General features: G+C 31.6%; 2 protein-coding genes and 1 long non-coding RNA gene across 4 annotated transcripts in view; all 3 read left to right on the top strand.

Annotated features, from left to right (window-relative positions):
- The window catches only part of LOC132951627 (two pore potassium channel protein sup-9-like), a 76,106-nt gene that overhangs the window by 45,533 nt on the left and 4,825 nt on the right, over positions 1–25,748 (top strand). For both annotated transcript variants that reach the window (XM_061023444.1, XM_061023443.1), the window contains exon 5: positions 126–312. In XM_061023444.1, the coding sequence (XP_060879427.1) occupies positions 126–312 (187 nt within the window). The remainder of the gene's footprint in view (positions 1–125; positions 313–25,748) is intronic.
- LOC132951628 (uncharacterized) lies at positions 6,195–6,943 on the top strand. The gene is made up of 2 exons (XR_009665371.1): positions 6,195–6,341; positions 6,466–6,943. It is a non-coding gene; the product is annotated as an uncharacterized LOC132951628 (long non-coding RNA).
- LOC132951626 (zinc finger MYM-type protein 1-like) lies at positions 7,067–9,608 on the top strand. The gene has a single exon (XM_061023442.1). It carries the CDS (start codon positions 7,512–7,514, stop codon positions 9,606–9,608), a length of 2,097 nt encoding a protein of 698 aa, XP_060879425.1. The 5' UTR covers positions 7,067–7,511.

Raw genomic sequence — 25,748 nt, forward strand, 5'->3', positions numbered from 1 at the left:
CAACTATTTCTGCTACTGTAGTGCTATACTACCAATTTGCTATTTATCGCAATGGCTGCATTATAAGTTATAGGCATATAATATTCTATATTTATTGTAATTTTTTGATTTCGGACTTTTCACAGGTTCGGCGACATGGTGGCCTTGCAGAAGAACAACACGCTGAACGACAAACTCGAGTACGTGGCGTTCACGTTGATATTCATTCTGTTCGGGCTGGCAGTCGTGGCAGCGTCGCTCGACCTATTGGTGCTCAGGTTTGTCACGATGAACACCGAGGACGAGAGACGGGATGAGGCTGAGGCGTTACAAGTAATGTTAAACGATAATTTATTCATAATAACCGTTACAATAAAAAAAAAAAAAATTAAACAATAATCATCAGCAAATGGCGAGTGTCGTGCGCGCAAAAAAAAAAACGCAATAAATTCCATTTCCCGGTAAAAAACGCATACACACATAAGTGCATGTCATATGACGTTGATGTGGAATTTTTTAATAACGTTAAATATAATATGATATAGGTATTGCGGGGTGCCGGGGTTGAACGGAGTCACGGGGAATGTCCCGCTTAATTTTGGTTAAAGGCATTTAAGAGACACGGAAAAACCTTCGAAATCGTATTTACGAAAACAAACGATTGACCAGTAAAAATGAGTGTCCGACATAAAAAAAATATCGTCGGCCCCGTTTGGAAAAGTCCGCAATAACCTGCGTACCGGGTTTGAGATTTATTTAATCTAACTCTCGTAACCGATGTTTCGAATATATAAGGTACCTATACCACTACGGGACGGACGATCACGACAACGATGGGTAGTGGAACGTTTCGAATATGTGCCAAACAAATATAATATAATACAGCGTAGACGCATGTCCCATAGCAGAGTAGTATACAATATACATATATGTTTAAATATAATAAAATTATTTACATACGGACAGATTTCCGTTTGTTTTCATCCGATTTTGTTGTTTACGCGTATGTTTGTATTCGTTTCAAATACCTCGGGCAAGGCAGGTAGAACAAATACTGTGGGGAAAAAAAACACAATGCAATAATAAAATCCGTGTACCAGACATGCGGTACCTATAGCTATCGTACGTCGATGAGGGGTGGAAAAATCCGGGAAAAAGCCACAACGCAGTGGGACTGTCATCGGATGGGGATGTGTTCAAGGCGGCAGTATACGATTATACAGAGTGGGCCGTGATATGTTATTGTTTTTCTGCACGTATTAGCAATATTATATGCACACCTATGATTGGTGTATCGCGGTCAATTATAACACCACAAAATGGTATAAATATTTATCATATATTTTATATTATTATTATTTTTATTACAATTTATATGTAAAAATGTTCGATGCCCGCGAGTTTTATGAAAGAATTTCGGTCAAGTATCTCGTCGCGTTGTAAGACAGTGTAAGTACAGTGTACACATTGAGTTGCTAGAGAGGGGAATACAGTATGACGCATAGTATATTATGTGGTATAAAATATAATTTTAGAATGTTCAAATTTACCACCAGAAAAATTCAAATTGCAATAAAGTAAAATTTTAAGAATTAGTAACTATTGAAACATAAATTGTTAAATCTAGTTATTGGTGTAGCCGTAACCTTCCTGTGATAGGTATACTTAATAATGAATAAATATTGTATTTTTATGGTTAATAATCGATTCGACAAGGTGTTAACACATAATACAATAAAACAATATTTATTATATGTCTTATATAATATAATTGTATCATAAATGTATCAATAGTTCGTCAAATAACCATATAAAAATTCAATTTTTCCAAATCTATTAATATTTACTAAGCATTTTATTGACTTTATTGAAGAATAATGAATTTATGAAAAATTATCTTAAGGTATTTTTTATAGATAATACACTTAAGCTCTACGCACATTATAAGGTCTTGTAAATGTTTTTGTAAATGCTTTAGTTTTTAATGTAATTTAACAAAAAATAGTTCAAAAGTAAGGACCCCTCAGTGTAGGTATATACCAGGGATGGGCAACTCAATGCTACTAGAGGGCCAATTTTGAATGTGCGAAAATCTAGGGGGCCAGAGAACATAGGAAGCAAAAAAAAAAACCTAATGTTAACTAGGTATACCTCTATAAATAATATAATGTTATTTACATTGAATAGTTCAATACTAGATAAGAATTTATACCTATGTTTTACGATAAACATATTATATTGTATCGATTTTAATAATTTTATAAATATAATAAAATAAAATACAGAAAAATCTTGACATTTTATATTTTTATAAACTAAATTGAAATGTAGCACGGGCCAGTGAAAAATGGTACGCAGGCCGCCAATTTCCCATCCCTGGTATATACAATATAACACATACGATATACGCAGTATACATACATAGTGTATAGGCACTATATATGATTATGGTCGGTGGAAAAAGTTTAATATACAACAGCCTGGCTTTTGTTGCTCCTCTCCTTCCTCCCACTCTCGATCCTGATCCTGATGTCAATTCTATCTATATATATATATATACACACACACGCACTTTTTTAAAGTTGTCAACATCGCAGAATTTCACTTGACGTGACGCTCTTATAGTCCCCATACATGTATAATATACTATACCATACTGAAATTCTGATCCTATTTGTTCCTCGACGTCGACATCCTCGTTATTGTTCACACAATATATATTATATTATACGAATAAAATATATATACGTTCGAACGATAAAGCTTAGAACACTTTCAATTATTTTTTTTCCCTAAAAAAAATATCGTTTTAATTATAAAATATGTGAGCGAAAACGGTCGACGCCCACTCGCCTTCCGTTTATTTCATAATATCGTACACTCGTTATATTTCAATATACAATAACCTATACGACACACGAGAACAGAACACAAATATATTATATTATACACATTCGCATGGATTGATAGGTGGACGGGTGTGTGTGTTTGCATATAATATTATTATAACAATAATATAATATTATATATGCAAAAAATGTGTGTGTGTGTACGAACAATGTACGAGCCAGTGATAATATATAGATTGCGTGTTGCTCCGCAATCCATATTTTACCGTGTTGGGTTATTATTATCATTATTTTAAAATGTTTCGCTGCAGTACTGATGCGATGTATATATTATAATAAAACGAATTCTACGGTATCGTCAAAAACAATATATTATATTTTATGCGTATAATTTTTAAGAAAATATTCAGAGGCAACATTATGATATACGCAACACTGCCACAACATGTATTATATTCCTATGCAAATATCGTTTTATATTGTATACAGGCAATTATATTTTGATTGAAAATCAAAGTTTTTCTTGCGCTGCAGTGGCACATTGTTATTACACTGTGTAAGACGACGCAAAATTTAACTTTTAAAAAACTTTCCAATGTTGTTTCATTGTTTGTGCCTCCGAGGGATTAAAATAATATAATTACTGAAATTGTGAGGTTTCAAACCGTTACCGCGGCCGATGACTTGGAAAAAAGCGTACAACGCTGACAGTAATAAAATATTATAAAAAAAAAACTTTTACTACACACACACAGCTGAGTCGGCTGTGGTAGCGAAGCGTCTTAGAACACTCGAATTATTATTAAATAGTAATAACAATAATAAACGCCATGAGTGAAATTATTATAAAAAGTTTTATCGAACAATAATATTTTGGCAGTCTTTTTTGTACTGGATTCCAATGCATCGTATATACGTTGAAAAATGATGATTATATTTAAAATTAACAAACGATTTGTATTAAAACTAATGCGGTAAAATGGATTATAAATTAGTTATGTCGAACCATTCCGATGCAACAATACATTTTGTAGACACTATATGATAACGATTCCAAGTTTGGCTCGTATAAATTGTTTCATCCGTTGTCGCCGTCGACATAATGTTGATTGCAACACCTTTATAATGCATCATAATAATATGATATTAAATACATATCGGCACATACAAGTGTATGATATATAGGGTAGGTGCCTGTATATGTCATACGGGTGTAAATAACGATTGAACGCGTAAAATTAATTACACTCCGACCATTTAAACTAATTAAGAAATTGCAGTGTTCTCGTTCAAAATAAATAAATTGCGATAGAATATAATATATATGTATGGCTTATGCTAATCTCGTTTGCGCCGATATACTCTATATTATAATACAATAGAGCTGCAGCTGTTAAACAATAATGTCATTTGACACGCGCACACAAGGATACCGGGTTTTATATTATTATAATACTATCGTGCCAGCCCAACCCATGCGTGGCAGTGAAAATAATTGACAATCCCCGATGAAAAATTATTCATTGTGGCGCGCATTATTATACCTACCTATTATACTGTTAAATGTAAAAAATCTATGTGCGAGCACAGCATAGCCAGACAATTTCAAAAATGTATGACCAGCGCAGTAAATCGAAAACAGCTCCCTATGGTTGTTATTATTATTATTATTATTATTACTATTATTGTTATTATTATTATTGGCGGAGGCAGATTCGATTTGTGCGCGGGGGGTGACCGCAGGTCGAAGCGCCGCTGACATAATTCGAACAAAAGGTTAGATACAAATTACATTTCAAACGCATATTATCCTACGTATACACAAGGACACACACGGACACACGGACATTTCTCGTTTTAATTACAAAAAAAAAAAATGTATACATAAAATATGTACACTCGTGTCGTATAATATGCGTGTAAAAAATACAAAAAAAAAAAATTCTATCCAATGTACGCGAGCGAACGACGAGCGTGACACTATGAAAAGGGTTCCTGTATACGTTAAATGCGTACGTGCGATATTATATTCACTTGACTGGTTTTTAGTACCACGTGCGTGGTTTTTGATATTTTATTTATATCATCGACGGGTCGTCCCGTCAAGAAAAATCTGCCCGGGCAATTTCGCTATTATTTAACTGCTGCACGAATCTATATATAATAGTGCGACCGTTTCTCTCGAACACTGCACACTAAACATATTTTTATAATAGGCCGTTTCGCCCTGTCCGAATATATTATTATTATTATTATTATTATTATTATTATTATTGTTATATCGTTATACACTTACACCGCGTCGTTATATTCGCACTATTACGATCGTAATGTCGTTAGAATAACAGCATGGTTTATATGGCGCTAACCTGCTGGCAAGTCTTTCTATAGATATTCATATTTCGTAGAAATTATTTCGCGGGTTCTCGCCTAGGCCTTGGCGATTTTCTCCCAAAAATGAGATAGGTACCTGCTATGTTCCTCTATACTGTAAGTGAAACATTTTCCTCCATGATATCGAAGTAAGAACTTTTCATCCTCTTATTAATTTAAATATAACTATCGTTTTCATATTCTGATCAGGAATATTAATATTGTATGTACCTACAAACATTAAGTATGAAATAAATTAAAATTAAAAATCATTGTAATTTAAATATAATATTATAGTAAAATATTTAAATATGTATGTGTCTAGAATTAAGTTTAATTAAGAACTATAGTAAATTTAAATTTAAAAAAAGTAGGTCAGCGCATTTCGGTGGTGGATGTTTGTCCATCGTCCCTTTGGGCCTCGGATAGGATAGTGTAATTTTACTGTATTCGATTTGAATGCAATGATTGCATTCGATAAAAAACGATTCTGAGCGGACGAGGGAATCTTTTTTATTTAATTTTATTCGTTTCTATGGTGATATACAAAGCGTTTTTAGAACCATAGGCGTGCGCACGGGGGATGCCGGGTATGCCATGGCATCCCCTGCGGAGGTCATCTTTATCATAGTTTATGGTTGTAAATATTTTGATCAAAATTTAAAACATTTTGGTTTTTGACCAAAATATTTTTATTTTTACTTACAAAAATGTTTAGAGTTTAAATGATATCTAATATCAATTAGATTGCGAATGATGCTCATATTTTCTATAGATAATAGCTGATAGTAGATACCATAACCATGATGTTGGCATAATAGCTTGATTATGTGAATTATTATTTTTACATTATCTTAAATCGTGTTCACAAACGACCACGGTTACCACGGTCCGCGATATAGGCATATACATGATAAAATAATGTTCTTTTATCATGGGCATATATTTAATCATATCTCATATTCTCATTGTCACTATTAACATTATCAACATTCTCATCATGACATTACACCACAGAATTTTATAAAAAAAACGTTATTCTGTCATTATTCTAACACACAATAATCATGGCAGCTAAAAGTAAAAAATTGAAAACTTTGCATGAGTTTTTTATGCCAAACACATCAAAACGAAATTCCGGTAAGTTTATATTAATTATATTAGTACTTTAATATAATATAATCCACATATCCACAGTCTATACATATTATGTAAGCTGTTTTATTTAACTTATGAATTAATAATATTCATTTTATTAATTTAGGTGACAATGATCTAGATGATCCAGTAACATTAGAACAGTGTAGTCAAACAGTTGTAGAATCCGAAAAAATTACTGTACATGAGCTGTTAGGTATTTATTTACAATTATTTTAATAATGTATTACCTAATGTTTATGTTCAGTTCTAGACTGTATTTATAGATGCATTGTCTCTAGTTAAATATTTAATTTATAACTTATAATATATTATGTAATATGTATATCCTAATTCCTAATGATTTTGTTTCATAAATGTCTTATATTGTGAAATACCCTGTGGCCTGTATGGCTGTATATTAACATATTAGTTAGTAGTAACTTAGTACCTGTCTATTGTCTAATATGTATTTATTTAATAACATTGATGTTAAATGTTGTAATTAAATATTTTGTATATAACTTAAAAAAATTGTGTTGTTTATTTTTTTTGTGTTGCTCTGTAAGAGTTAATATAATAAATAAATTATAGTTTATAAGGTATCTATTATTTAATCAGTGAAATTGCAAGACATACATTTTTTTTTGTAGGTGAGTAATTTTTACGCTTGAGTTTTAATATGACTTTAACCTGACATATTTTTGCTTATAGTAGGTAAGTTTTATTTGAACTTTTAACAAAGTTTAAAAGTTTTAATAATGTTAAACTTTTTTTGCATTTATCATGATGCATTTCAAATTTCAATATCATTACCTAACATAGTAACATGTACATATTTATCAAAATGAAATAAAGTAAACATTTTTATAAGTACCTAGTACCTACCTATTTGTGTTGCTGTCTTTTATTTAGCATAGTATATTTGACAAGGATGTTGCATGATTGTATTATATTAGGTACATATAAATTAACAAGTATTTTACTTTTCATCTTTTTCTATTTTAATATAATAATACAGTATTCTGTATCTTTAAATAATTATTAGACTCAGTATGTGACCATTATGATTGTGACCCTGAAGATCCAGCGAATACAGATAATACAGCACCAACTTATCGATTAGAGCGAAAACAGAGAATACATAAAGGGCCATTCCAGCCAAAATTAAAAATGTATCCCAGGACACAATTCGGTAATAGAGCTCGAAGTTTCCAAAGCGCCTGGTATGATGATTTTAGCTGGCTAGAATATAGTTTGAAACTTGATAGAGCATTTTGTTTTGTGTGCCGAATGTTTAACACAGCTTCTGGGTTAAATGTTGGGCAGATAGATTTAGCTTTTACAAAAAAAGGTTTTCAAAATTGGAGTTCTGCTACTACAAAATTTAAAAAACACCAAAATTCAAAAACCCATAATTTCACCATGACAGCGTATCACAATTTTTTGAGTTCAAAACCAATTGACGTCACCTTGGATGAATCTAGAGAGCTGGCCATAAGTGAAAGAGAAAAACAGAGGTTATACAATCGAAGCATCCTGCATAGATTGATAGACATAACATTGTGTTTAGCTAAAAGTGGCAAACCATTTCGTGGACACTTTGAAAATGATTCCCATGTGTGTAAAGGTTTATTTTTAGATATTGTGGACATATTGAAAAAATATGATTCAACATTACAAACACATTTACAAAAAGGGCCACAAAATGCCAAGTATATAAGCAATCATATACAAAATGATTTATTGGCTTCTATTAATAATGTAATGAAACGTTGTATTGAAAAAAAAGTAAGTAACCGTCTTGTTACGATAATGGCTGATGAGACTAGCGATGTGGGACATCACGAACAGATGTCTGTGGTTATACGCTACTTTGATGACGAAGCATGTAAACCTGTTGAACAGTTTATTGGCATCCAACGTTTGACTGCAGTAGATGCCAATACTATATTTAATAGTTTATCAAACAAAATTGCTCAGTTTAATATTAATTGGAAATCAGTCATAGCTGTATGTTTTGATGGAGCCTCAGCTATGTCTGGAAAATTTAACAGTGTACAGGCCAAAGTCAAGGAAATTAATCCATGCGCATTGTATGTTCACTGTTATGGCCATTGCTTAAATTTAACCTTGGTTGATAGCTTAGGGAATAAGAACCGGATTATATTTGATTTTTTTGGCTGTGTTCAACTTATATACAGTTTCATTGAAGGAAGTCCAACGAGGCACGCTGTTTTTGAAAAAATTGTTCAAGAAACAAATTCTAAATTGAAAACTCTTAAGACGCTTTCAACAACCAGATGGGCATGTCGTGCTGAGGCTGTCACAGCTGTTGAAAATAACTATTCATCTGTTATTCAGTGTCTTCAAGAAATTGCCAATAACACTAAATATTCAGAGGTAAGAGCAAAAGCTAATGGTATTCTTTATCAAATGAAGAGTTTCAATTTTATTTTTGCACTTTATATGTTGAAACCTATTTTAATTCAAATTCAAATTGTCAGTGCTCAGTTACAAGCTCCCAACTTGGATTTATTGGGAGCAGTATCTATTGTTAATGCTTTAAAAAAATCTTTAGGTGAGTTAAGAAACAACGATGATAAATATTCTACACTTTATGATAATGTTCTTAAAGTTTGTAGTGAATTTGAAATTGATATACCATGTGTCAAAAATAGAAAGGTTTCTACAAAAATAGAAAATAACAAAACACAGCATACACACATAGATAAAAAAAGTGAAATGAAATACTGTGTATTCTTTACTGTGTTAGATGATATGTGCAACGGTCTTGAAAATCGTTTCAACCAGGAAACTTTAAATATTATTAGTTCAATAGGCCGCTTAATACAACTGAAAGCTGAACAGTTTGATATTGATTTGCTATCTCAAACATTTTCACTCAATAATGATGAATTAGAAGGCGAGCAAAGTCTTCTACGTTCCATGCCAGATTTTATACCAGGCACATCAACTAAAACAATTTATCAATGGTTGGAAAACTTATCAACAAGTCAAAACTTTTTAAACATTCATAAGGCATTGAAACTTTTTGTAACAATTCCAGTTACCAGCTGCTCATGCGAAAGAGCTTTTTCTAAACTCAGTTTGGTAAAAACGAAATTAAGAAGCCGTATGAAGCAGGAGAGATTAGATGATATGATGATGATTTTCATTGAACAAGAATTAGCATCGCAGATAAATCCCGAAGATGTAATTGACGAGTTTAAGAATCTGCATCCTTTTGAGAGAAGATTAGAACTCTAATACTATTTAATTTCTTTATAAATATTGTTAAATATATAATTAAAAATAATAATTAAAAACTATGTTTTGTATATATATTTGTGATGATTCTGATTTTTGGATTCGATACATTATAAATCATGCTCTTTGACTATCACCTTTTTATTTATAATATACAGAGTTATTGGGGAGTGATTTTTTTTGTATTGGGTTAGGTACTTTTAAAAATATTGGCATCCCCTGCGAAAAAAGTCTGCGCACGCCTATGTTTAGAACAGCTTAAGAACGATTTATATAAATAGATAATTTATATAATTATAATTATAATTTATAATTAGGAAATATCATAAATATGAAAAAAAATTTAAAATAAAAGAAAAAGCTCATAAGTCGCTCAAATGTTTTGAAAATGTTACCATGTCTAGTTGAGGCTAATATAAGTAAACAACCCAAATTTCAAGTTTTAACGAATGTTTTACACCGAATTACAACAAAAAATTCCCAAAATTAAAATGTCTATAAATAGCTCAAAAATGGCTAGCATTTTCCGAACAACTTTAACTCGTAAAGAACGAATTCCAAAAAACAACAAAAAATATCTCTTGTCATTTTTCATTTGAAGCAATATTGCTGGTAGAAAACGTCGTCCGTAATTATTTAATATTATAAAATAGTGAAATCGTACGTTTTTCTCTTTTAACCGCTTTTATTTCGAGTAGCGTTTCGAAAATCGAAAAATGACCTCTTTAAAATACCAGCTCAAGAACATTACCTTTCAGAAAAGATGCTACACTTGATACTTTTGAGCCAGTTTAGAGGGAGAAAAACTGTTTACAGAATAAAAAAGAAAAAGAAATAAACATCATTGTAAAACCATTTCATTCCTCGCTCCGCTCAGAATCTAACAATATAGTAGGTATACAAATAGTTAAGTAGTAGCATTTTTTAAATATATAATATTAATGTGAGATTGTTATATAATATACTGATGTAAGTATGAATTTATACGAATCAAACACTTAATCTATATTTTACATAAAAAAAATGTGTAGCAAAAAATAGAAATTTTTAAATATTTTTGAGAAAAATGAGCATTGGAAGAACACTATACTTCATTTTTGGTGGAAAAGTGTCCCTCTCCTCACCTAGACCCCTATAATAGATGGTGTTGATTTCTATGTAATGTATATTATATCGTTCTATAGGTATTTCATATAAAACCGCAAACACATTATTTGTGACTTTAACACATCATCGCCTAATTCATATTCATCAATTATATTTTGATACAGATAATGATATTGAGTTGTACGAATATTTGAGTTCACAATACCAACGCATAGGTCAGTAAAACATGAACAAATTATTATGGACTGGATAATTTATTCAAATTGATATTAATACTTCTACATTTAAATCTAAAACGGATTTTCACTTAACTACTCAAAACAATTAAATTAAAATTCTTTCCGAGTATGTAGTAAATTCTGCTGTATAATAGTTGTAGTAGGAATTAGAAATCAACACGGGCCGTTTTTTAAGTCCAACCCGATAAGGTTCGTTCGTTAATTTTAAGGGCAACATCGACAAAAATTGACGATAAACCATTTTAAAATTATTATAAACTATGATGGACAAGTCAATAACAATGTATGTATATTGTATACCTATAATATTAGTACCGTTTAGAATTCTCGACAATCGTTTCCTGGGAAAACATATTATAGTTTCGCTATTTTACTTTGCTTGTACAATTAGACGTCAAATGTCTTATATAATTTTTGTTAAAATGTAATTGTAAAATTTACAATATACGTTTTATTTTTGACCCACCCGGTCCAACCATATCCAACCAGAAATATTTTTCTTGTGGCTCTGCTCGGTCCATTGCACTCAAATGGATGACGTATTAAATTTGGATTTAAAAATAAATCATTTATATACGATTAAAAACAATTCCAAGCAAAGACCGTCTTTTTGGTAACCATGGTTACCATTTGAATATTTTAATAATAATTTCAAAATTTTAACAAATGTTCGTATTTTTTTTTAGTTTCTCTCGATTATTTTAAGAAGTACTGAGAACTTTCCATTTTCACCTTTTAAAAGTACCAACTAAATCCAATTTTTCACAAGAAACCTCCATCGAAGTTAATAATCAGAGCATTTTTTTTACTAGAAAAAGTGTCTTTAGCACACAAAAAACATACATCATTGTAAAATCAATAGAACCTTACGCTCTACGAATCTAAAAATAGCGTTCCTCAAAATATAGTTATACAACAGTTCTCATAATTTTTGTTGGTATTTACAGTAGCTACCCAATTATAATAATTAATAATAATATATCAATTATGTATAACGATATAAATATTTAAAATATATCGTATATATAGTATCGATTTTGCTATAAGTAGATCTTTTACGTTTATCCATGTATTCATAACTAATAAAGCTTGAGAATAAATTATCTACAAGGCGTATAAAAATGCAAATAATAAATGTACAATTCCAGACATAAAACAAGTTGAAATTTGTCGTTTAGATATTATATTAATATTGTAAATGATCTTTATTATAAATAAAGTATAGCATAAATTACACTGACCCGGAATGAACTAGTAAAATATACATTTTAATCCCTTAGATATAATATTTGTAAGAGAATACTGAATAATAAATATGGTACTATACTGTCTACTGGTACTGCAGCGCTGGTAAGTTTGGTTTATGTGTATAGTACTATCAACTACATGTTATGATTTATAACTAAAAACATATCTAAATCAAATTAATGTTGGTTAATGGTCTCAAAATGATAACAGTACTGCAAGTGTATACCGAATAACTTAATAATCTTGACAACCTTTACAACGTCTATAATGTTTCGCATGATTATTTTCAACGACCCATCGAGGGAAACAATAACGTAGTTTCGACTGAACGCATTTCGTAAATAAATTCATTTTTTCTCCTGAAATAATATATTTATTTTCATTCTTTATAGCCGAATAAAACATACTAGTTTCCAACACAGATACGTACACAATGTAACTGGTTTACGACTTATTAGTTTTAATCTCGAGTATTATATATGTTTTAAAACCATGATATATTTCATATATTTATTCAAATATTCCGACTACATATTATTATACATTTATACCTTACCTTTACCTAACTTAACATCATAGACTTTAAGTACAAGGCTGAGGGTTAAACGACACTCTAATGCAGACCCTAAATTATATTTATTATACTGAACACTTGTATAATACATTATACATCACAGATTACTATATACAAACGAAAATTACATGATGATTATTATTGACTTACAGGTATATAATTTCTATGATTTTTTTTAGGAAAAGTTAGTGCACCAAATATAGTTGGTTAATAATAATGTTTAGTTTCAATAAGTTTCATCTTCGACTCCTTACACTAAGCGCGTATAGTTTGAAGTGATAATTTAACTAAATTATGGAGAGTCGATGATTGGTTATTTGAAATTACCTTCAATGACTATTACTTTTAGTTCATAATATTATATTATCTATTAAAAAAAATGTATAATAACTATTCAATTACAATTCCTATGCCATTTAAAATATTTTTAGTATAAACTGATTTTTTTTTAATCTCAGAAGTTTCAATACATTTACAAAATATTATAACTGAATTTCATATAGATATTATAAGGTTACCTATATTGATAAATTATGACCTATATGTATGTATGTATATATATTATATATTATATATTATATACGTATACTTGTGAATAAATATTTCTTAGGTACTCTATTTATATTGAGGACACTTAACACTAATATTGTTTTCACGCTTGGTTACAAAAATTTAAAACTTTAACGAATTTTTAAATATTTGAATAATAATTTCGACCGGGAAACAATCCTGGAACCCATATCTTAGACATTTCAGGCCAATTCGAAGCTAGATATTGAAATATAACATTCGGGGTACATGTCTTCCGAACATATTCATACACTTATATTTGTACTATATTATTATTTTTTATCGTCATAATTTCCGAGATGAACGGAAACCGGACCAACATATTTTGGGGCGGGAATGGCTTTTGAAATAATGAGTGACCATTATATTATGTATCGCGTGTGTAACGACAGCGTATTGATTTCCGTTTCGCAAAAACCGCATCACGGTCGTCGTCGGTCCTGCCGAAACGAGCTGATTTCTCCCAAACATTTTATTTCTACCAGCCGATAACAATCATGCCCGGCCAGACCAAATGGCGGCGCGCCACTATATTATTATTACGACATTACATTATCTATTCTCCGCATTTTCGAATCCTCTGAGCGAGCGGGCGTTTCCCGTTTCACGTGACACCCGCGAGAGGTCGATAATATTAAAATTAATATTATACACACGCACGTGAATGTGTGACGTGTGCATGGATGTATATATGTATTATTCTAATTTATATGTTATACGATTTACCTAATTGCGATGTACCAGACACCTATTTAATATGTCCCGCTGTACAGGGTGATTATTTTACTTCGAACCGGCTGATGATATCCTAGGAAAGTTTCAAGTTACCTCTATGGTTTTTCGATGGCTTATAGACTTGCGTACGAATATGAAATGTAGTGCCCCAAGTGCAGGCACCGTGTGGGAGAATTTTCATAATATTGAGACGTGGAGATATTGAATTTTCTATGAGTGATCATATTGATACGTATTTTGGTGACAGTGGTGAGCATTTTTTGTCAGACGTAATAGTGGTAATACCTAGAATATTGCTATCGCGAAAGTTACTATTACTTAGCTAGTGATCGCCGATTATAATGTTTATCAGGTATGGGTTATCAGTTCAGTTCCCATGCAATGGTTCCAACACGAAAAAAAAGGTATGCGTTACCAGGTGAAAATTATACATTGAGATTTTTCAGGAAAGAATGCCAACCAGATGTTTGAACGATTTTGTAAGGTTATTAATGGCACGCTGTAATTGAGTTTGGACTGTTATATTATGCTTTGGCTGCTATGCTACTAAGGTTGAAGTCATCAGTGTACAAAGTAGATTAAACAGGCGAAGCGATGTTCTTAATTATTATGCTAATATGTTACTATACTTACTATAATATAATATAACGATATATATTTTGTCTTTTAAATTTCACACTTGTTATAACTATATACCTACTCTATTTTATGTTAAGATAATACTCTCTATAACTCCATTAAAACCAATAGCTTAAAGGCGTTCATAACTTTAATTATTAACGAATGTACTGAATATTCCATATTATTTATACATTTGTAACAATAAATTAATATCTTTTTTAAATTAAATTTAAAATAATTTGCTGTGTAATGTTTATGGCAATAATAAATAAAGGAACTGGAATTATTTAACCCTGTGGGAGTCAGTTTATCTACGACAAACGTTCTTATAAGGATAGTCGTATGCTATTAATACATCAAGACCATCGAAAGATTGACTCGAGAAATTTATTCGTGGAAAAATTATTTTATACGTCTGTGTATTTATTTTATAAGCTCTTATAACTTATAAGTACCCATCTGTATTTTTGCGAAACCTCCATTGTTTGAGATAAAAGTAATGAGTTTTCTCTAGCCTCTATAGGAACCATGTTAGACGTAGATGAAAATTTTTTTCCGATAGGTTAAAAAATTATGTATTCGAGAGCGAGATGATAGGGTAGTATATTTTGTGAATCTCTTCAGAGTAGATTAGACAGGTCAAAGGTATTTAAGAATATTTATTATTTTTCAAGAAATCTGGAATATAATAATTGTTGTTAGAATTTTCTTCAAAGCATTCACCGAGTATTTGTGCTACCGTAGATGAATTCGTGATTAATGATGATGTAGCATTACGTGTAAGTGATTGATGAATGTTATTATCTTTTTTTCGTTCTTGTACCTAATGAACAAATTTTGTTTCACATTATCGTATAAGGGTTGACTTGAGCTCGGATATTCGATGTTAAGTTTTGCAAAGATACGGTTTATCCGCTTTTGACAAAAAATATTGTATTTAATTAATATATGGATATTTTGTTTTGATAGGGAGTTTGTATTTGGAACGTTTTGTGTCTATGTGTTTATTTTACTTGTTTATATCATATAGCTGCGGTTGTTTTGCATCGTAAATTTTAAGCGTTATCTGAATTTGTACGGACGCAGGTAAGTCATTAATCTCGTTATCTACAATGTCGGTGGAGTCACTGAATCAGTGGTGTTGGAGATTCTAACATCATTGTGTTTACCATTTTCGTTTTTTTCTTTGACGAGTTGGTAAGTTTTTCCTTAAAAAATTTAGAGTCAGTGGGCGGATCGATCCTTATTTCGAGTATGAAAATGTAATAAATAAAGTATAGGTGAAACATGGAGTATAGACGAAATAATAATAGCCATTCTGGTGTTCATATTAACAGATCACGTTATTATATGTAGTATTACAGTTGTATGGTATTGGAAGGTAGGTACATATACGAGGCGTGGGATACGATAAACGTGCTACTCGGTTGAGGTTGTACACGTAACTGTTATTATGAGTATAATATTATAATATATTAGTTAGGTGCATTTATGCGATTAGCGCGTTTAGCATAATGAAACGAAAAATCGATTTCGCGACTCCATTGAGAAAGACACGCTCTCGTGCAGTACGACAACTCCGCAATACACAATATTATATAATAATATAATACGATAATAATAACAACAATATTACGTAACGGTAGTAGGTACATGGAATACATATAGGTGGCATTATATTATGACTTTGTCGCGATTTCGTATGTACAATGTACATTATATACTTTGTACATATATATATATATATATTATATACACGACGGTGTACCACGCTTACTCCCACGTAATTATAATAATAATAATAATGTAATATAATACTGCTCGTCGACGTCAAACGCTGTAAATAAGTCATTGTCACCGATATGATATCTATTCATGTTTTATATAATATTATACAATAAGGTACTACTACAATAACAACGTCTAATTCGCAAAAGCAATTGTGCGACAATGTGGGCTAGCCTGCCGTGGATTATAGTGTAGCTATATATACGAATATGACGAGTACAATAATACATATTATGAAGTCTAAAGTCGTTATGTATAACGGAATATCATAGTATACAAAACCAAATCCGATAATATCTGCAAAGTTTCCTGCATATTGTACAGTCTAAATAAAACAAGAAAAAAACTATTTCGAACTCATAATTCTATAGACAAGCAATTTTATTTTTGACCTATAGGTATAATACTATGCACCTATGTAAATCTTGTATACTTATATTTTATATTTTATATTTATATTTTTATATATTTGTTCATATGATATTCACTTAAAAGTACCTATAGACACACTATGGGTGATGAAGCACTGGGAACGCGTAATGTCAAAAACTACTAGATGAGCGACGATCGTCACACTCAACTAGATTTATGGGTATATTACTCTCATTGTCAGATGTCCCGCCCGAAAAGCATCGTATGATAACGAGATGTGGATATGGCTATAATATATTATACCTTTATACCGTACCTATAATAAGTAGATGGCTACCTATATGTACGGATATATAACGAGTACAATATTATAATACATACTAAAGTCTAAAGTCGTTATGTATAACGCAATATTATATAGTATACAAAACTAAATCCGATAATATCTGCAAAGTTTCCATATTGTACAGGCTAAATAAAAAAAAAAACTACTTCAAACTCATTCTATAGACAAGCAATTTTATTTTTGACTTTTAAGTATAGGTATAATATGCACCTTTGTCGATTTTATAATATTTTATATTATGATTAAACGACCGGGTTTCATGCGCTATTTCATTATGTCAAGTATACATTTACTGTATATAATATATAATATATTTGTTCATATGATATTCACTTTAAAAGTATGGACACCCTATGGGTGATGAAGCTCTGAGAACGCGTAATGTCAAAAACTAGATGAGTGACGATCGTCACACTCAACCAGATCTATGGGTATATTACTCTCATTGTCAGACGTCCCGCCCGATAAGCATCGTATGATAACGAGATGTGGATATGGCAATAATAAAGCGGACGTGAGAGAGATGACGTCGTAAAATATGCCAGTGTCGAGTTGTTTATTTTAATGAGTAATACAGTCTGTCTTGCGATAACTCAAAGTCAAGAGGGGATGAAAAAAAACGAACCGTTTTGATTTGACTAACTCGAATTTTTCAGGAAGTATAATTCAAGTCTTCGGATTACATACGAAGAAAAAATAAGGGACATTATTCACATATTATAATAATACATAGACACTATAGACAGCTGCTACCGGGGTAGATATGCGTTTATATTTTGAAATGAATCGTTGCGTTACAAAAGTGTGATATTCATCGGAAATCGCGTAGTCCATAGTATAATAAGACATAATATTACAGTCTATATTATATTAAAGACCTATAAAATATATAGTCTCTATAGTAATATTATATTCTGAATCACCTCGAAAAATATTTTGTTAAAAAGGGTGTGTTATAAATTCCACTGTTTAGTTCGTTTTCATTGGATTATCGCAAATTACTAAAAAAAAAAAAAAAAATAGTGGAAAAACTACGAAAATAGAAAATTTAAAACATCGTTAATGTCAAATTTCCATTCGATGTATACTTAGGACCTGTCCTGTATGGTTGTATGAGAGTTTTGAAGTACTCGTTATATACACTACACCCGACGAAACTGTTATAACTTATAATAGTTTTAAGTAATATTACAGACAAAAATAAAACGCTCATTGCGGAGTGCAGACTAATTTGATACCGATAACAAGGCAATAATATATTATATAAATGAAAATAAACCAAACTATTTGTCAAGCGCGTATTATTATTTCTAACTTGGGTATAACGTGACTAAAATGCATTCAATTAAAATTTCTCTGCAAATTGAAAATATTTTGAGTACAACTATATAAGTAGCCAAATGGTCGGATTTAAAATTAACGTAATATACTACATTTACTGTAGATGTATAAGCATAAAGTAATGATAACAACAATCAGTGATAGTGTAAAATTATTAACCATCTATATCTGCAGTAAATAATCGCTTGTGAGAATACATTTTTTCGAAGTATAGTTGTTTACGGGAGCGTAGTTTGACCATTTTTTGGAGGGTAGACCTAGAAATCAACTAATAATCATAGTTCTATGACAATTTGGCAATTGAATTTTTTTCTGGCAATAAGCCATTTTGGCAAACAAATGTTCTTGCGAAGACTGCAAGACATATATGAATTCAAAAAAACATGTTTCACGCACTATACCAATAGTTTGATATAATTGAATCTAATCGCCTTATGTCAACAGAAACGTATTTTTTTTTGATTTTGGACCCGTCGTGTGATATATTATTAATACATATTTTGCCAGGTGGTGTATGTATTGAAATTTGTAATCATGTATAGTTTTTGTCTAAATATGTGTTACATAAAAATAAAGTTTTTGAAAAATGTCCACTATAGGTACTTCAACATTTAACACGCGTATATGAAATGGTTTGAACAATCATCAAGGTCGTCGTACTATTGGAAATACATAAGCAAATATTTTATAATGAGATCCAAAAATTGATTCACTTCACATAGATTTCTTTCGGAACTCACTTCCATAATTAATCCCTTAATTTTTCTCCTCACGGTCACTTTGCAAAAACAACTCGTTCCATAGTGTTCTTATTCTTTCATAATATGAAATTATCCTAGGAATAAATTATTCAAATATACTTTCATTATATCAATAATCATTCCATCACACATTATTAAAATTATTTTTAGTATCGCAAATTGTATAACTTTAATTATTACTATATCATATTCTCACTATGTAATATTAGATATCAAAATGTTAAATTAATCAATATCAAATAGTGTCATCAATAGGTCTCACCAATGCCCTCATGATTTTCGTTTCATAATTATTTTTGCTTTTTTGCTTTTATAATATTATATGCTTATTGTACAACTTTGTATAGATTTTTTATTATCCTGTTAAAAAAAAAACTTTATTTAGAAAATAAGCAATTTTAAATATTATTCACCAAAATGCGTTTGGACGTAGGTACCTATACATTTTACTATATAATATATATTCCCGGAGAACGTGATTCCTTCTCGACGACTAGACGACAGTGTTCGGTACATTAATATTAATTTTAAATTCGCAATATTATCAAATTTTTTACGATTTTAATCACAATTTATTTAACAGATATTTTTTTTTAGATTGCGTTATTAAACACTTGGGATAATATCTGTTAGTAATCATTATACACTATTGTTGCCGCAGATCACGTAAACGTACGTGACAGTCGAGATTTATTTTACGTCGGTGTTCAAAACAAAACAATTAACGTAACAAATTTCGTAATAAATAAAAGATGCGCCGGTGGTGCCGGGATATGGCCGTACAATAATACAACGCCAAATCGCACACCGAATCCGTCTGACAGTGCCAGTCTTTGTTGTTATCGACGAATTGCCAGTAAATGTCGTCTCCGTCTGAAATAATATCGTCTTTGGCGCAGTAACGATGTACCCTGCACCTAGTATGTATATACGTTATACAACGAATATCAGACTTGGCAGTATTCCGAATACTTTTTTCAACACTGTTTTCCAAAAGTATTTAATGCTGTATTCTGCAGAATACTTTTGAAAGTTATTTGAATAGTTTATTCAGAATACTATTGTACAGCATTAAAATACATTTTTTTATTTTAATATTTCATACGATTTATAATATATAATATTATATTTTTATGTCGTAAGTCATACAATTTCACAGTTACATCTATACCGACACAATACATTTTTACATTTTTTCAAATTTTCCCGGAGACAAGCATTATATATCGTTTTTAAAACAAAAAAATATTTTAAAAGACCTTGTTTGGAATACTTTTATAATATTTGTAAAAATAAACTTCATACGGAAGACTATTTTTCACGAGTTATTCGGTAATTATTATACCTATGTACCTTTTTCAAAAGCTTTTTACACCAAGTCTGAGCCGAATAATATACTCATTCAAAACATATATAATAATATAAACATAATATGCAATAAGACGGTGTAGAATTACATGCTCGTCGCGCAATACCACTTTAGCATTCGATCCGTTCGTCTGACATAACATGCGACAGACTCGCAGCTGTATACGGTTTTGTATAATATATTGTGTGTAATATTATATACGTCATGCGATGTACGCGTATTATATGTATATACATCACTCGGTGGGGCGTACTCGGCGCCGCGGACAAAAGCGTCGTCGTTTCGAGACGTGATTTTGACGGGTCCGAGTCGTATTAATCGGCAGAGGACAAAAACAGAAGCTCCGGCGACGTAAGCCCCAGTCGCCGCGGTGCATCTAGCGACGAGATTTCCTCGTCAAACCCTGTTTTTCGTGAAACCCAACCCTTCGTCCGGCACACGGACACAAATCATCTCTGCGACGAACGGAATACGAGTCGCATAGTGACGCACAGGCACACACACCCACACACACACCCACACACACACCCACACACACACCCACACACACACACAAAAGCACGCACGCACGCTATACAGGACGAATCTCGGGAAGCAGACGACGCGCCACGGCGTATATTATAATGTTTAGAAGATGCGAGTATACATGTAATATTATTTTAAAACAAAATCCGCTGATAACCATTGAAAAACGCAAAAACAATCTGTTTTTAAACGTAGTGCAGTAGACAAATAAATAAATTTGAATTCCCATTGTATCTCTTATACTATAGATATATTGTCCTCGGTTCACGACCACATAATCACTCTGTAGACATGTTGTATACTTGGACCCTAATTTATAATATATGTTCAGTATGTGTATGCGTTTGCGTGTATATATATGTGTTATAATATATTATCGTTGTAAAATATATATTATTGTCGACGTCGTCGTCGTAGTCTAGTGCACTCGCAAAAATCGCCGCGGGTGGGACGCGCGATTCCGCCGCCACGTGACCGGATTATTGTTTATATACAGGATGGTTAGCGACATTATCGTGTTTTATGTATTTTTGGCGTTTTTATGGCCCTCCAGTCCCATTTGTTATATCGTATATACCCATACACGCGGAATATATTATACACGAGTTCCACTACACCCTGTTCGCTGGTTTACCGCCACTCACATAACACGGGATTTTCTTGGCTACACTTAGTTTCTAGTGTTTCTTGCGAAGCAAACAAATGTTTACACAACGTTTGAAGTGTTTAACAATACATCCTCACAAAAACAATCAAGGATTATAATATAGTTGGGGTAAGTGCTGTATTGGGGAAAAGAGCGTTGTTTTAAATTATATAAAAATAGATACATTTTCATAACAACCGATAATGCGTAAATGTTGAACCGACAATACTAATTCGAACATATTTGTGTAGAATAAAATAACTATATTATAGAACAGTCAAATGATATAGTTCAATTTTTAACCGATTTCGTTTCTGACATAATAATACGTGTCAGTGGCTTACTACATAATAAAAATAACAATACCCAAAGCAAAATCATAAACCTAAATTGTCAGTCTAGAAAAATCGAAAAATTGAACTTTTTTCTAGTGACGCAGTTATACGTACTTATACTTACTGTAATTTAAAATTTGTTTTTTTTTTTATTTAAGAACAACCTATGTTTTTAATTCATAATCTGAGGCAGAATAATATTTTGTTCAATTATTTTCAACAAAAAAATGTTTTATAATAACATCAAAGTTCGGACTTAGTTGAACCAGTAACAACTGGACTACGCGACTTTTGCGGCACGGAGTACGGCCGATTGCCATTTCACTATTGATTCGTCTAGACTTTAAACGATTCTCAGTAGAAACTATTTGTGTAAAGCGTTATAACAAGTATACTTCAAACCGCATGATAATATTATCATATATGAAAATACAAACGTTTTCTCCGGCCGGATATACGCTAGTGCGGCCGTTTGATAATGATGGATCACACTGTATAATATATTATCATACCAGTTAATGTACACACACATAATGATATTATATACGTTTTAACCGTATTGTATATAACGCACTCGAATGTAGTTATAATAATAATGTACATCATACACATTATTATTATTATTATTCAGCGGCGCTCCGCCACTATTACACACACACACACACACACACACAGTACGCTTTTCGCGTGCCTCGAAAGTCGCGGTTATCGTCTCTCCTTATAAGGGGGGCAGAAAAAACAAACGCGCCCTCGGAACAAACACGCCCGCGGTGCCGACGCCGCACACGCACATAATATATAATAATATATTATATCGTATTGTACGATTTGGGTACAATATGATATGCGTATAATACGTGTACGAATATTGTGCGCGATATGATGTTGATTATGTACCTACGCACGCAACATGATGCGCTGCGTCTCGGAGATAGGGTAAGTAATAATGTATGATTATAAACTTCTGCATCGCGAGGCGCGTGGGGGGGGGTGGTATATACATATTAAAACCTCTCTCTTCGGGGAGAGTTATACGGTTCTACACCACCCCCCCGAAATGTTCATCCTTCTTCTTCCAAAAAAAAAAAACAATAATCTTATTTACCGTCGTAATCAATACACCGCATAACTGCACGTTAGGTAGTGTATTGATAACGAATCGTATAATCGATTATTACCGCGGCCAGATGACCCGGTTAAATATTCAATAACCAATATTGTTATATAAAACTGTTTAGCAAAAAACAAAATGATATGAACGTAGATGAAACACCCCCCCCCCCCCACCCCCACGGATCGGCGAGGTAAAAACCGTAAACGAACTAAAATCCTGGATACGAAACTCGTTTTGCTCTATATATTTATTAATATCTGCTATATACCGCGGTATATACGCTCATATTATGTTCAACCGCAAACGCTTTTATCGTCGTCGCCGCGGATGATGACAAAATACGTCTTCAAGTGCAAACGCGCGAACTAACCCCAAAAATAAAAAAACCTAATGTGCGCAATGCGAATATATAGTAATATAATATGATATAATATCACGCAGAGGTATAGACACGGAACGAGATGATTCTCTATGGATCTTTGCCGAAACGAGATGTCAAAAATAAATGTACGTCGGGCGCACAACGTCTACGGTTCGACGAGTATTGTCTTTGCGGCTCAGTGCCAAAAAAAATAAAAATGTGTCCATAGACCGTATAAAGATTATTTTTGCCAAATCACAATAATCTGGTTTACCCGAATCGCCTCTTAAATCTCGGTAGGTTGGATTTATTTTACTATAGTATATTGCCTCCGGACGTTTTCGAAGGCAATTCGAGTTTATTGGGACCGGCGGCGTCGGTAATTTATTACCTTTTGACACATTATTTTTTCGAAAAATTATCGTCCATTTCGCGTAAATACATCTTGGCCGTATTCCGAAAACATGGCGATTTTTTTCGGGGGTGGGGGGGGGGGTGGTAAGTTGCCACATATATATACATGCATATATAATAATATATATATAGTAAATATTATATTTTTTTTCAAAGCTAATCGAATTTCTTAATTTGTACCCAATTTTAATAACTAAATCAAATTATCTGAAATTGCCTCCGATGTAAAATTCAATATATAGATATATATATTGATTTTTAAAATATTTAAATTCGTTCGGTATATTAGTCAAAAATAAAAATGATATATTTTCAAAAATATAAATAAATTAATAAAAAAAATTAAGTTCTAGTTTTCCCAAAGTTTGTCGTGTATCGACATCGATAATCGAATACCATCATAGGTATAATATACTACACGGGTATAACGATAACATTTATCGATTTGTCAATTTATTTATAATAACGGTAATGGTAGTGAATCGACGCATCTCGTCGACCCTCCTTGCCTCACTGTTTCGGCATTTATGAAATTAACTCAAAATATATTGTAAGGAGAATGTAGGTTCTTACATGAGACATATCAGGTAAAATCATTTGTTAGCTATTACTGCGCAGTGGAAAATATTATATAATGTAACGTGCAACATGGTAAGAAAAATTACGTATTTATGTTCCTAAACGGTGGAAAATGATATATGATCTTACATGGATGTTTGGGTATTATAGTTTTAGATAAATTATTTATACATGATGATGACAGCCGAAAGGTTAATGATACCATATAGTACGCAACTCGTGCCTTAAAATATATTATAATTTGATATTTAATATATATTCTTAAGAATGTAAAAAATTGAATACATATTAAAATATAAATGTTATATTATTGAATGGTCGTAGAAAAACACATTGTGGTTTGTTTTGGAACCTGCAACACTTAATACAATCGTATTGACTAATTTTATTTGTCTTGAAATCTAAAATCGTGTCGTTAATAATTACCACAGTGGTTGTAACGAACGTGGTTATGCTATTATTACACGTAACCCAATAATAATAGATAAACGATCGGTGTAGAAACCTAAGGTCATCTAATTTTTATAATCATGTAGGCACTTATAAACATTCCATTTTTATACTCGCGTATGATTAATAACTAACGAATGTAATTTTAGATCTAATGTAATAATATTATCTGAGAAGTCTTCAAAAGCGATGGTTATTAGATTACTTTTAATTGAGATACGTGTCTTGTCGTGATCAAAACAAAATATCATTATTCACAATTTTTGACACTAATTTACATTATAGAAAAATAAATAATGTTACGCTTTACTTCCGTGTTTCCTTCGGCAAATGCATGTTGACTAATTGGAGTGAAGCTGTGTTGATAAAGATTTTTAGGGCTTCACTGTATTTCAGACATTTGGTGTGCACAACGTGATTGATCGTAGGGTTATCCTTGCACGAGTGTTGGAGGAGCCGGTCCATAGATGATTACGAAGGAGTGGGTTAGCTGCGTATGCGTCCTACTCTGACTCGGACGATTATTACTTCATATTATCTTCTATTTAAAACAAGGGGTAATTTCCATTTGTTTAACGGAAGATTTTATATTTAATGTAAGAACGCTTATAGTCATAAATACTCACCTACACGTCATAATAACGC

This window comes from Metopolophium dirhodum, chromosome 9 (assembly GCF_019925205.1).
Source record: "Metopolophium dirhodum isolate CAU chromosome 9, ASM1992520v1, whole genome shotgun sequence".
NCBI lineage: Eukaryota > Metazoa > Arthropoda > Insecta > Hemiptera > Aphididae > Metopolophium > Metopolophium dirhodum.

What these genes read in the sequence shown, in the direction of transcription:
- LOC132951626 (XM_061023442.1), top strand. Translation starts at nt 7,512, where the DNA reads ATGTATCCCAGGACACAATTCGGTAATAGAGCTCGAAGTTTCCAAAGC.